Here is a 13,610-nt window from a genome sequence, read left to right as displayed (position 1 = left end):
ATTCTAACGTTTTATTATTAAACTTTACAATACATACTTTTTGGAGTGAAAATTATAATAGACAATAGTTGTGTGCAAAAGTAGACACATTTTCAATGATGATGATAATTTCTCAAACAGCAAATATATTATACATTTAAGTTGTAAAAAAGAAAAAGCATAGCTAACTGATGATTTCATTACATCTCGTAGAAAACAATGCATTACTGTAATATATCCTCTGATTTAATACTTTCTTGGTGCAAGATGTATAGCAGTTATGGTTCATTCTAATTTTAAAAAAGGCCTTACATACAAACATACTTTAAATACGAAGTCCTTAATAGGGCTGAAAAGCAGCTACACAAAGTGCAACAAAAACAGTCTAAAGCATGTGCCAGCCTTCCAAGTTAAGAGTAATGTCCAGGAAGATCAGAATTTCAGGAAGCCCTGCAGTTAGGAAATCCAGAATGACCCACATTCTGTCTGGAGAACATGACAATACCTTCTCAATTTACAAAAAATTATATGCAAAAGATATATTTATATATTGTCAGCCCTGTTTTAATTTCAGTAACGGATGAATCTCTGTATTTAAATATGCAGGTCATCCTAGATGGGCAGTCGTGTGGATATATTCCACAGGAAACGTTTAACAGCCGTTATGGGCTCAACTTGCCACAGTGAGTCATTGTCAATAGAAGATAAACCATGTTCAGAGGAGGATTAAGACATAACCACATAAAATTTTGAAAGGCACATCAAGAGAGTATATCAGTATTTAGATGAATAATATGCAATGTGGGTCCGGTTGAAATGAACTTATTTGGTATTGCATGGTGGGAGGTTTATTAGAGATCCAGCTTAAGCTTGTCAATATTGTAGTCATGGTCCTGGTCAAATTTAGAGATGGTCTTGCGCACACGCAGGGCGGTAAGCCGAGCCGAGGGGCTTTGGAACCAGCACTCTTTCATAATCTTGGCAATTGCGGACAGGATCTTGACAGAAAAACAAAGAAGAGGGAAATAATCATTTGATTTGTCATGTTTTCTGCTTCTCTTGGGTGTGTGTTTATGAGAATATAGCTGACTGTGTCTGGAATTTATTTCAAATGTTACAACAATAACAAAGAAGCAAAACAGATTTCCCGTGCATTTAACTGTACACCCAAATTTAAATTGACCAACTTCTGACAAACAAACAATAATGACCCCTCTGTAAAACGTGTCATAATTATATTTGTCTTTTAAAACTGTTTTTTTATTTGATAACTGTTGTTTTGTAGGAGGAAGCGCGTGTGTATGTGCCAGACTTTAAAAAGTCTAATGTGTCAAACAACCACAGATATGGACTCTAAGTGAAAATTCTTTTCGTAGAGCATCTAACAACAAATCCAGCGTCTAGACTCCTCTGCCTTTTTCCTTCTTTAATGTTGCTGCTGAAGCTGCGTGCTCGTCTCGGGCTCAGACGCCACACACAAGCACCACCCGCTGTCTGTTTCCTGACTGTCTGATGCATATGGCACGCAAAAACAGCAAGCGCTGGGTGAAACTGCCAGTTTCAATTTGATTGGCCGACTTTATGTAACTTCTAAAATAAGGACACACGGGTTTTTGTAACAGATCACTGGGAGAGAAAAACATGCTACAATACTAGCTGCAACAATAACTGCTTTCCTTTATCTAGGTCAGTGGTTTCCAAACTGGGGTACTGGAGTATTTATGTGTACTATTTATGTGTAAAGTTTGGGCAACACTGATCAAGTTAATGATGAAAAAATATCATGCTAAATTTCAATTTACTGTGTTCATGTACAACAAATATGCCCTCCGCCACTGACAAAAAATTAAAGATTTAATTCTTTAATTATAATAGATTGATATAATTTTTTGTCCCACACACATTAACATTTATTGCTTTCCTAACAAATTGCTGCAGATTGCAGCTGTCAAAACAAAGCCTTGTCTAACATCTGACTGGAGTCCAAGTCTTAAACATGAGGTCCGTGTCTCTGGTATGTTTCATTATCTTACCGGATGAGAGTGTAGTCGATTGTGTAGACTTGGCCTGTGCTGGTCAACGCACACCACTTTCTTCATCTCCTCGAAACTGGGGTCAGAGGGCACCATGTCAAAGAACGGCGGTCTGTACTCCTCCACAATCCCTGAGGAGACCACAGATTCGCTCAACATTCGCTGACATTACATTCGTCTTTTTACTGACAATAATGTGGATGTATGCCGAGACTAAGGGTCTGTTCTGACCATATCTTTTGAAAGTGTGGTTTGGATATTGAGGAAGGTTGGCAGTAACTTATACTGCGGGAGTAGAGTTGGACATTCTCCAGAAGGCCTACATGTGCGTATGGCAACTGGCATTATTGGTGGAAAGCTATTGAGAGCAAAGCTGTGTAAAATAAACTGAGCAATGTGACTATTTGTTATTTGGTGAAGGCTAGTTAAAGTCAGATTGCAACATGGGTATAACTTCATCCTTGAAAGCCAGGAAAAACTATGCAAGGTTGCAACATGACCGATGTACAGTTCAAAATGACAGCAAGCTGAGAATCACTATCACCATACATGCATGAAAAGGACCGGTTTAAAGTTGGCTTAAAAGTGTGTGTGAGTGAGAGAGAGAGAGAGAGAGAGAGAGAAACAGAGAGACCGCATCTGGTCTTTATGAAAGGGAGTGCTGACACCAGATAAGATTGTTTATAATTACTGGACCGCTAATCGTAGGTGGATAGAGCAGGCACACAGACACACACACACACGCACACACGCACACACACATGCACACACACACACGCACGCACGCACGCACACACACACACCCGTTGGGTTTCCATGTTTTATGGGGACATTCCATAGACACAATGGTTTTTATACTGTACAAACTGTATATCATATTCCCTACCCCTAACCAAAAAATGTCCCCACAAGGACAAGGATTTTGGATATTGCCATCTTTGTGGGGACATTTTGTCCCCATACCGTAGGGTTTACCCTTCCCACGCATACACACACACACACACACACACACACACACAGAGAGAAAACATTGGGGGAGGAATGGGGGGAGAAGTAAAACGAAGAAACTTATGTGATAAATCTATTACGAACATGCTGAGGATAGTTGCTTAGCAACAGAAAAAAGTTTTGAAGAAAATATTGAGATCCAGCTGTGAAATAACTTTCATAACAAGCTGAAAAGTTCACTTAAAACTTCATTACTTAGAATTACTTAGCTGGGGGTTCTTCATAAACAACTATTTTGGTGTCCTCAGTCTTACCAACATGTTTGATATTTTGGAAACATAATTAATATATTAAAGTAAGAAGAGCAGAGAATGGGAGCAGTTATTATAGAGTTATTATTTTGTCTTACCATTTACAACAGTTCGACGAGTTATCTCCCACAGGACAAGACCCAGAGCCCATATGTCGGTTTGTTTATAGGACTCAAAAACGTTAACACGAATACTCTCGTCCAAAACCTCAGGTGCCATATAACGCTTGGTGCCCACTCTTGGGTTATTGCCGACATCAAGATAGTCATTCGATTGAGAGTGAATGACAGCAAGACCTAAGGGTTAAAACAAACATATATTTGAAATTTTTTTAAAAGCAATGCTTATGTGTTCTGAGTTGTTCTTAATGTGTTGATACAGGGTTGAAGTGGTGTTTGGGGTGTGGCTAAATGGCTGCTAGGGTTTTAGTCAAACGATATTTTAAGAAATGTCTCTGTGGTTTTGTGTCCATAGAATGGAAGTCAAAGGGGGCCAATGTTGTTCGGTTACCAACATTCTTTAAAATAGCTTCTTCCACCAAAGAGTGAAAGTCACATAGGTTTTTTAATGAAATGATGGTGAGTCATTTCTTTTTCTTTTTGGGTGAACTATCCCTTTAAGACTCTAAGTTCTACTTTCTCACCCAGGTCAGCAATGCAGCACTGTCCATTTCTCTTCACCAGAATGTTGCGGCTCTTCAGGTCTCTGTGTGCGATGGCTGGTCTGCCCTGCATGCCCAGTATCTCAGTGTGGAGGTGCACCAGGCCACTGGCTATGGACAGGCACATGCACAGACAACCTTCCGGGTCCAGCGTGCTGTACTGCAGGAAATCGTAGAGAGAGCCCAATTCATGGAAGTGTGTGACCAGCCACAGCTGAGTGCTGGAGTTTTTCGATGTCATGTCTGATGCTATGAAACCTGATAATGAGAAAAAAGTGCTTGTGTGAGAGCGAGAGAGACCGATATTACATTTTAATCAAAAGTTGCATAATTGGGGGATGTTTCTGCAAGCCAGAACTTAATATGTTTGCAAAAGTACTCTCCAAATGATTTCTTCCCACACGAGCTAGGAAAAAATGCACACTGTGGGTGGAACTTACCCAAGATGTTTTCATGCCTCAGTTGGACGGTGTTGTAGATCTCAGTTTCTCGAAACCAGGACTGTTCATCACGAGAGGAGAAGATCTTAACAGCTACACTCTCTCCCATCCAGGTACCTCTCCACACCTCTCCGTAACGTCCTTTACCTGCCAGAAGCATTCAGGGGGAATTGTTAATAATGACATAGTTTAGTATAGTAAAGTGTAGCAATGATCAATGCATTGTTGCAGGGTTGTTTTCGAACAGTGTAGTGACTGAAAAATGAACGTTTCACTCACCTACACATTCAACCAGAGAGATCTGTCGTGCCATGGTCATCTGCACCAAATAAGGCAGCCCAGTGCCACTGCCCGATGTACAAAACTCATCAAAAATATCCTGAAAATAGAGAATTATACGTTTTTCAATCATTGTCAAAGCTAAAACATTATACACAGCTACTGTCAAACTATTTTATAACAGTCTTTATCATAGCTCATATTTTTGAACTGAATTAATTCAATTTGAAAGAAAGATACCAAAGAGATTTAGGCTTTCGGTTTGGATTTCTAAAAGCACAACAAACATCAGATCAAGATTAATTATGATTAGCAAATTACAGAGAAGAATGTGAATTGTGAAATCAGTCAAACACATTGTGCATGGAATACAATAACACAGGTCTGAACTGTTGTCTCTTACCCCGTAAGTAGGGTCTCCCCCAATAGGGACTTTGATCATGGAGGTTTTATGATCCACCAGTATGGTGTGCTGTCGTTTTGTACGCAGCCACAATACAAGCCCGCAGGCCGCCATAGACATTACAACCAGCACCAACACAGGCACTCCCACCAACAGAACCATAGATTTCTCCTGTACAAGATCTGAAATGACAGTGGTGTTTAACTGCATGTGCTTTTATGAGGTGACATATGTTCATTATCAACTCGTGTATATATATCATCTATATAAAATTCAGAGCCCAACTCAAATTTTGTTGACTTTGTTTTTTGTATTTTTTTCAATTGGCTCAATTAAATTTTCATATTTGTGATACTTAGGGCAACAGTCGTTTTAACACGCCTTTGCAAAATTCACAAAAGTTGAGCCAACTGAAAAATTGAAATTTTGAGTTGAAGAGTACTCAATGTTTCATTTTACAGTGAATCCAGCACTAGAGGGCAGCAACAAAACCTCAATAGATGCTTAGGTGATGCAAAGCCAGGCAAATGGCTCTTTGTGAATATAGCAATGAAAGTAAACTACCCCCATGACAAAATTATCCTAAAAATATTTTTTAAGTTTATTCAAGTGTGCTATTATTTCTATCTATGTTCACCATGAGATTGCATGGAATTCACCATGTTGTTACAGTAGCCCTAAACAGACAAACTGCTCTACAGAGTGAGTTCCATAAATATGTTATTTCCTTCGGCAAAGAAGCGGAAACGTGACGACATCATAGATCCGTATCAGCCACCATAGTGCTTCGAAAGGGAGGGGCAAGAGGTGGATTGAGCCGTTAGTTGCAATTCATAACCTCACCGCTAGATGCCGCTAAAATTCATTCCACATTGCTCTTTTAAAACTACACTTAAGTATACTTGACTTATACTTACAACTAGAGTGTGCATCATTCTGCACTTTGAATTTCTACTGGAAGTAGTAGATTATCCGGGAATCTTTGGAATACTCTTTTCAACATACTACGATTTGGGACATACTAATTTAATTTTCGAATACTAGGACAGATAGTATGCGAATTGGGATGCAGTGAGAGTCTTATAGGCCTGTACTTGCACATTTATACTTTTAAGTTTATCACAATCAAATTATTCTAAGTATACTTGGCTTATGATTGTCTTTTTTGATTAAGTACATTTTCACTACTTACACTTGTAGTTTGCTGAAAGAGTACTTCAAAGTTTACTTTCATAAACTAAAAAATGTGCTACAGTTATTGATAGTAGTAAACTATCAGTAGACCTAAAGGTTCACTTGTAGTATAGTTGAAAATTGCAATACAAATGAAAAATGTTAAAACTAATTACAGTATGTACTCAAAGTTTACCACGGTAAAGTATATTTTTATAAAATAAAAAGTGCACCAATTTAGTCCCAAGTAGTACTGAAATCTACAAGTATACTTATTACATAAAGTAAATTTAACTGTAATTAAACTTTACTTATGTCTACTTAATACAATTAACTTGAAGTATACCTGTTTTTGTAAGGGTTGCTGGTTTATGTATCTAGCAATAATTACGTCAATGTAAGTCATTTAAATGCACCGCAGGGTTGTTTCTTTGTACATTTACTGACCTTTTGCAGGTACTTCGGAATTTTCATTGCAGAAGTGTGTGAAGCAGCAATTACAATAGAGTCCAGAAATATCAGGCACATGGCACTGCTCGAAGGTTTGAAAACAGCCTCTCCTTTCTACCTCATTGTGCAAAGTGTGGTAGCAGTAATTGCCCCAGCAGGTGTTGTTAACACAGTCATAAACGTTCTCACATGCACACTGTAAAGGCACCACCTTGTCTGTTGAGAAGAAAGTGAGGTTGAAATGTAAAGTGTGATATAGGACTGAAATTAAAGACATTTTAAAGGTGTCCTGACAAACACAGCTGTCTTGACAAAGCAGGAAGACACAACTTCCTCTTTGTCAAGACACAATTTCCACTTTGTTCCTTTGATTGCTTATGAAAAACAAATCTCTGATTCAATGTACATACAGTTTGCAAATTAAACTGGGACATAATGAAAAAAAAAACACTGTACCTTTACTCAAATCGGCTGGATCATAACACTGCAAACAGTGCCCTGAATTTACCAAAACAGACAGGACCGCAAACACCTCGGCAGACTTCATCTCTAAGAAAAAGGGAATACAGAATCACAATACAGAATGAAACATCCTTTTCTGATTGGGCACTTACAAGGCACCGTTCCATACTGCAATCATACAATAACATGTTGCACTATAATGTCTTGGAATCTAATAACAAAAGAGCCCTTAATGGAAAAAGGCGGTTCGATAATCTTAGTTCACACAAAAGGCAAATGGTCAGGGCCAGTCAGTCTGTCTGTGCTGCAATTATAGTCCGAGTGGGTGGTAGAGGACTTTAGTGAAAGCAGCTCGGCTCTGCCTCTCTTTTCTCTGTACCACTGGTCCTCGCAGACACCCTGGCTGCTGCACACGCAGAGTAAATATTGATGGCTATACTTCCTGCCATTCAGAGGCCGCACCCGGCTAGCCGTCCAGAGACTCCGGATTCCTTGTTCCTCTAGGCCTGGAAGTCGCCTGGTCACGCAAGCACAATGGCTGTGTGAAAACTTAATTATATGATGATGGAAAACATGCAATTTGTTGGCCTGGATTTCAAGCCACTTTTAACTTGGAAAAATGTAAGAACCTGGAAATGACAAATACAGTACATATAATGAATCTGCTCTGCATCTTTATGGTGCATACATAAATGTCATTGCATTATATAACAAATATATATTTTTTAAATATATTTTAAAGAAACCTTTTTTAGATGTAAAATGATTAAAACATACAGTATTTGGATACTTTCTGGTTGTCAGATGTCAGGGAAAATTTCCATTCCCATTCACCAAAAGTCATCTTGAGACCAGCTAGTATTTCCAAAAATACACAAGAAAAGATTTTGAGGTGTTTTGAAAAAAGATATACCACGTTCAAGATACCACATGGGTTTATATTTATCAGCAGATGGAATCAAATTCATGCATTAAAAATGCATTTACGCGGCCAGTGTAAGATCGTGTTGGCTAAGGCTTCAGAAAACAGCAAAACATACAGTGTCTCCCCAACACTTTAATTAAATAGGTACACTGTTTACTTACGTGATGTCATGGAAAAAAAGAGTCAGCTGTTTTGAAACAGATCGGTAAACAGAGCCTTCTCTTCCTAAAGCAATATCATACACATATGACTGAGAAGTTATCTTAATGGATCAGGGGCGTAGCTACATGGTGGCCATGGGTGGCCACGGCTACCCCTGAATGATGGATGGCCACCTATCTGGCCACCTCTGTTGTGCGAAGCATTTTTAAGATGTGTGTCGGAGTTTACGAAGTGCTGCGCAGATCATTTAGCGTATGCACTGAAAGTAACGCGAGAACATTACTCTCGCATTAAAATGATGTCATACGCTGACGCACTGACGCAAGCAGTCTGACCGCTATAGCTGAACAGCTGCTAACCGCTTCGTGACAATGTACTGTCTGTGTACCATGGAAGTTCATCGCAAACAGAAGGACCAGGTCAGTAAAATCAGTCTTGTTTAACTGGATTTCATTCATTAATTACATTTTCGCAAAAGTTTAAGTTGGGGTACTGCAATGTTTATTTTCTATAAACAATGCTACCTTACTGCAAATGATAGCTAGCAAATTATTTAAAAATAATGTTATCACATGAAAGCATTGCAAATAAATTGTTTACTTTACGTTCTTTGTGTATGTTTTTGACCAGCAAACTATGTGTAATGAAGAATTGGTGTAAATTACAGTAGAAGTTAAAGAATTTCGGTCTGTAAGGATGTTTTGGTCACCCTAATAAAATCACTGGGTCTTAAATGGCCACCTCTAAAAAAAGTTCTGCTACGCCCCTGTAATGGATATATACAGTAAGTCAGTTTGTCAGTCTAATCTGTTACACTTGTAATTATATCAAACAAACAAATTGAAGTCGGGGGTCCGCAAGACCACACACACACACGCACATGTTGGGTTTCCATGTTTTATGGGGACATTCAATAGACGCAATGGTTTTTATACTGTACAAACTGTATATCATATTCCCTAACCCAACCCCTAAACCTAACAATCACACACAACTTTCTGATCTTTTAGATTTTCTAAAAAGTTAATTCTGTATGATTTATAAGCTTGTTTCCTCATGGGGACAAAAAAATGTCCCCACAAGGACAAGGATTTTGGATATTGCCATCTTTGTGGGGACATTTTGTCCCCATACCGTAGGGTTTACCCTTCCCACGCATACACACACACACACACATGTTGGGTTTCCATGTTTTATGGGGATATTCCATAGACGCAATAGTTTTTATACTGTACAAACTGTATATCATATTCCCTACCCCTAACCCACCCCTAAACCTAACAATCACAAAAAACTTCCTGCTCTTTTAGATTTTCAAAAAAGTGAATTCTGTATGATTTATAAGCTTGTTTCCTCATGGGGACAAAAAAATGTCCCCACAAGGACAAGGATTTTCGATATCGCCATCTTTGTGGGGACATTTTGTCCCCATACCGTAGGGTTTACCCTTCCCCCCCACACACACACACACACACACGCATATATGAATGACCACTGGTTTATGTAGACATATACATCCCAATTCCAGAAGTTGCTTTGTCTGTGCGGTAGCCTTTTAAGTAATCCATTTAAGCATGCCAATGTAAGTGCAGGTGGGCTAGTGTAAACAACTTTGTCACGTAGGCTCAATGCACAAAAAAATGAGTAATTGCCGGGCCCTCTGGGCCACATTTGTGAAGGAAAACAACCCCACCCATGTGGAAATGCTGATCTTTATTTCTAGGGTGCCAGGATGATTCTCAAATCAGATAGCGTCACCGCCTTAAATCAGAGATTAAGAAGACTATGAAATGTAAGTCCTGTTTCAACGTCCGGCTTGTCAGCATTTCTCTCTCAAAAGTCTCATGAGAACGAAAAGTACACTTATAATTCTGCTTCCACTTTTCTCAGGACTTATTCTCTGAACTGGAAGGAAATGTGTACGTGCTATTTTTTAGATCTTGTAGCTGAATCACTTTTGCATTTTCAATGCACTGCAAGTCAGCAAATCATTTAAAAAAATACAAGAATTCAAATTTCTCAATATCAGCTTGTATGCCTAAAATGATAGTCGAGTATAGCATGTCACGTGGCGGTCGTGGCCTAATGGTTAGAGAGTCGAACTCGTGACCAGAAGGTTGCCGGTTTGATCCTCAGGGCTGGCGGGTAACAACTGAGGTGCCCTTGAGCAAGGCACATTACCCCTACTTACTCCCCGGGCGCTGCAGTGACAGCTGCCCACTGCTCCGGGTGTATGTGTGTTCACAACTTGCTGTGCGTATGTTCACTACTCTCTGGATGGGTTAAAAGCAGAGGTCACATTTCGGGTATGGGTCACCATATCTGACTAATAGGTCACTTTCACTAATGCATTGTATGCTCCTGTATAGAAAAAATATTAAAATTGTAAAAAGGACATTCAGTATTCGGCTGCATATCTCGGGTACCATCTTGCAGCTGTAGTAACTTGTCTGTTTTGACTGCAGTTAGAAAGAACCGCCATGCCTGAATGTTTTAGTGAGCACCAGCATTTCACATCTACAGAGATAAAAAAGACCAGACTTTTTTTTAAAAGACCAGACTCACACTCCACACCCGCTCTGATCTGCACTTCACACATTCACCCACCCCCTGTGCAACCCCCCCCCTTCCTCCCCCACCATTCGACCTGCACTTAAGGTATGTGTAGAGGATGTGAACCGGGTCTTCAAGAAGCAGAAGACCAAGAAAGCTCCGGTGTTTCATCTGCCTGTTTAAAAGTCTGCGCTAACCAACTGGCCCCCATCTTCACACAGATCTTCAACAGATCTCTGGAGCTGTGCGAAGTTCCCCACTGCTTCAAACGCTCCACTATCATTCCGGTCCCCATAAAATCCCAAATCTCTGTACTTAACGACTACAGACCTGTCGCTCTCACATCTGTGGTTATGAAGTCATTTAAGAGACTGGTCCTGGCCTACCTGAAGGACATCACTGGACACTTGGATCCTCTTCAGTTTGCAAACAGGTCTGTTGATGATGCAGTCAACATGGGGCTGCTTTATGTTCTACAACACCTTGACAGACCTGGGAATTACGCAAGGATCTTATTTGTGGACTTCAGTTCGGCCTTTAATACCATCTCTCAGACAAACTGACCCAACTCTCCCCACTGCTCTTCTCACTGTATATAAACGATTGCACTACAAAAGACTCCTCTGACAAGCTCCTGAAATTTGCAGATGACACTACCATCATCTGCCTCATCCACAATGGAGACGAGTCTGCCTACAGACAGGAAATTGCAGAGCTGGCTGTCTGGTGCAATCACAACAACCTGGGGCTCAACATTATGCTCATCCATAACTGTCTGGTTTGGTTCAGCTACTAAATCAGACATTAAGAAACTACAACGAACAATCAGGACTGCTGAGAGGATTATTGTTGCCCCCCTGCCCAACCTCCAAGATCTTTACCTCCAGAAAGAGAAAAAGGGCTAAGAAAATCATTTTGGACCCCACTCACTCACCCAGCTCACTCCCTCTTCGAACTGTTGCCATCTGGCCGGCGCTACAGAGCACTGACCACCAGAACAGCCAGACACAAGAACAGTTTTTCCCCGCAGGCTATACACAGCCTGAACAATTAAAAGCTCTTACTACACACTGTCCATCACATTGCACACTTGCACATTGCACATAGCATCTGGAAACTGTAGCCTACATCATAAGAAACAATCGGTTAAACCTGTAAATAACACATCTGTACACTCTTTAAAAAAATGATATGTTGTTTTTTGTCTATATTTTTTCACTTTTTGTATAGAGTGCATTATTGCTTTTATTTCATTTCTAATTATTTCTATCTTAATGTATATTTGCACTATGTTTGCACCATGTGTACACTTTCTTCTGCACTAAGCTCCTGTCGCCAAGTCAAATTCCTTGTGTGTGTAAACATACTTGGCAATAAAGCTCCTTATGATTCTGAAAAATGTAACCCTGCCTGTGAAAACGCATCTAAAGTAATTTTTGGGTGATCACTGTTTTCTACATAAAACCATCCTACATAATGTAAAGAACATTTTGTGAAAATATAACCGTGATATCGTTATTATTGAACAAGTAAGGTCATGTCAAAGATTAAAATCATGGTGAGATTAATAGTTGAAATCAAACTTTGATACAGCTTCATCTGCAGCTCTGTCCCTGCCTGTTGAATGTAACAGGGATTCCTGTAAACTGTGTCTTTTGTGCAAAGATATCTAGGGTATACTATAATGATAAAATAATTATAATCACAGAAGCTCTTCTTGTTTTTTAGGAGTTACAACATATTTAATCAGTTTGACAAACAAATAAATAAAACCAGTCTCTAGAGCACCTTCCACAATCAGGAAAAAAGGGAAAAATAAAGAAGTCTGCTATAGATTGTTTCTGCGATGATGCTTTAATAAATAAATAAAGCAAACAAGGGTAAAATTTGTAATTACCAGTTATCCATGACCCTTTAAAGTAGGAAACCATATCACAAAGCAGCTTTTACTGACGAAATGCCATTTGTATCCAATCAAATTATTGACTCCATAAAGCAAAGTAATGATTTGAAAGATCGGAAAACTTAAATAAGTGACTTAGCCTACCTGTTTTTCCTTTTGCGTTCACTTACAGATCCAGCTGATCAAACTTCATCTGTTTTCAATGTATGCTCTCATTACTTACAGAGTTAAACATATGTAAAATCTTATAACCGCGAATATACAAAAATCAGCGAAGCACGCACGCGCAAGTCATATCCAGATGTGATGGGTCCTTAACTTTTCCGCGTCCTGACATTTCCCACTGTATACTGTATGGTCAATTCCTTCGTCCTCACCGCACTCACAATACGAAATGTTATTTCCTATTTCCTCATGCGTAGATCGGGCTGTGGTACACATATATCTCCAGACAAATCTTCTGCTGATAAACCGAAAAGTAACTGGCTCTCGGAGAAGAAACAGTAATCTTCCGCTTGGAAATAAACATTCCCAAATCAAATTCCTAAGACTTTTTCTCGACAAGTCTAAAGCAAACTTGTCGCTGATTTAAGGGTTAGATTACGCAGTTACAGAAATATACCGTTTTGTCCCACCCCTCATTGTCTGTGCCCGGGTTCGCTAGAAATGCGCTTTCATAGCTGTTTTCCTGTTGCTCGCGAACCTTTCCTTTTTCCACAACTGTTGTTTTTCTCATAGCTACTTGTGAGGAGAACTTCAAAGGTGATTACTTTTTGCACATTGCTTTTGTAAACGTAGTCTGTGGTATTCATTGACAAATATTGTTTTAGTTAAAAATAATACAAAAGTTACCCTATTGTTATGACAGCGCGTATTTCTTGGGTCACACCAATTGATCTGGGCTGATAACCAAGGATGCAAGAAAGTT

The 13,610-nt window shown here is 39.4% G+C and overlaps 1 protein-coding gene across 1 annotated transcript; it reads right to left on the bottom strand.

Annotated features, from left to right (window-relative positions):
* Positions 1-6: 6 nt before the first annotated feature.
* Positions 7-13,327, bottom strand: acvrl1 (activin A receptor like type 1). Its single transcript, XM_057363209.1, has 10 exons — positions 12,827-13,327; positions 7,134-7,226; positions 6,675-6,893; positions 5,055-5,236; positions 4,652-4,751; positions 4,373-4,519; positions 3,915-4,190; positions 3,370-3,567; positions 2,013-2,143; positions 7-977 (listed from the first exon to the last, which is right to left on the bottom strand). The coding sequence occupies exons 2-10, from the start codon at positions 7,222-7,224 to the stop codon at positions 831-833; spliced, it is 1,491 nt and encodes a 496-aa protein (XP_057219192.1). The 5' UTR covers positions 7,225-7,226; positions 12,827-13,327; the 3' UTR covers positions 7-830.
* Between the last annotated feature and the right edge of the window lie 283 nt (positions 13,328-13,610).

Source organism: Triplophysa rosa, linkage group LG21 (genome assembly GCF_024868665.1).
Source record: "Triplophysa rosa linkage group LG21, Trosa_1v2, whole genome shotgun sequence".
Lineage (NCBI taxonomy): Eukaryota > Metazoa > Chordata > Actinopteri > Cypriniformes > Nemacheilidae > Triplophysa > Triplophysa rosa.
Note: the sequence above shows the minus strand (reverse complement) of the source record. Positions and strands in the feature narration are given on the sequence as shown.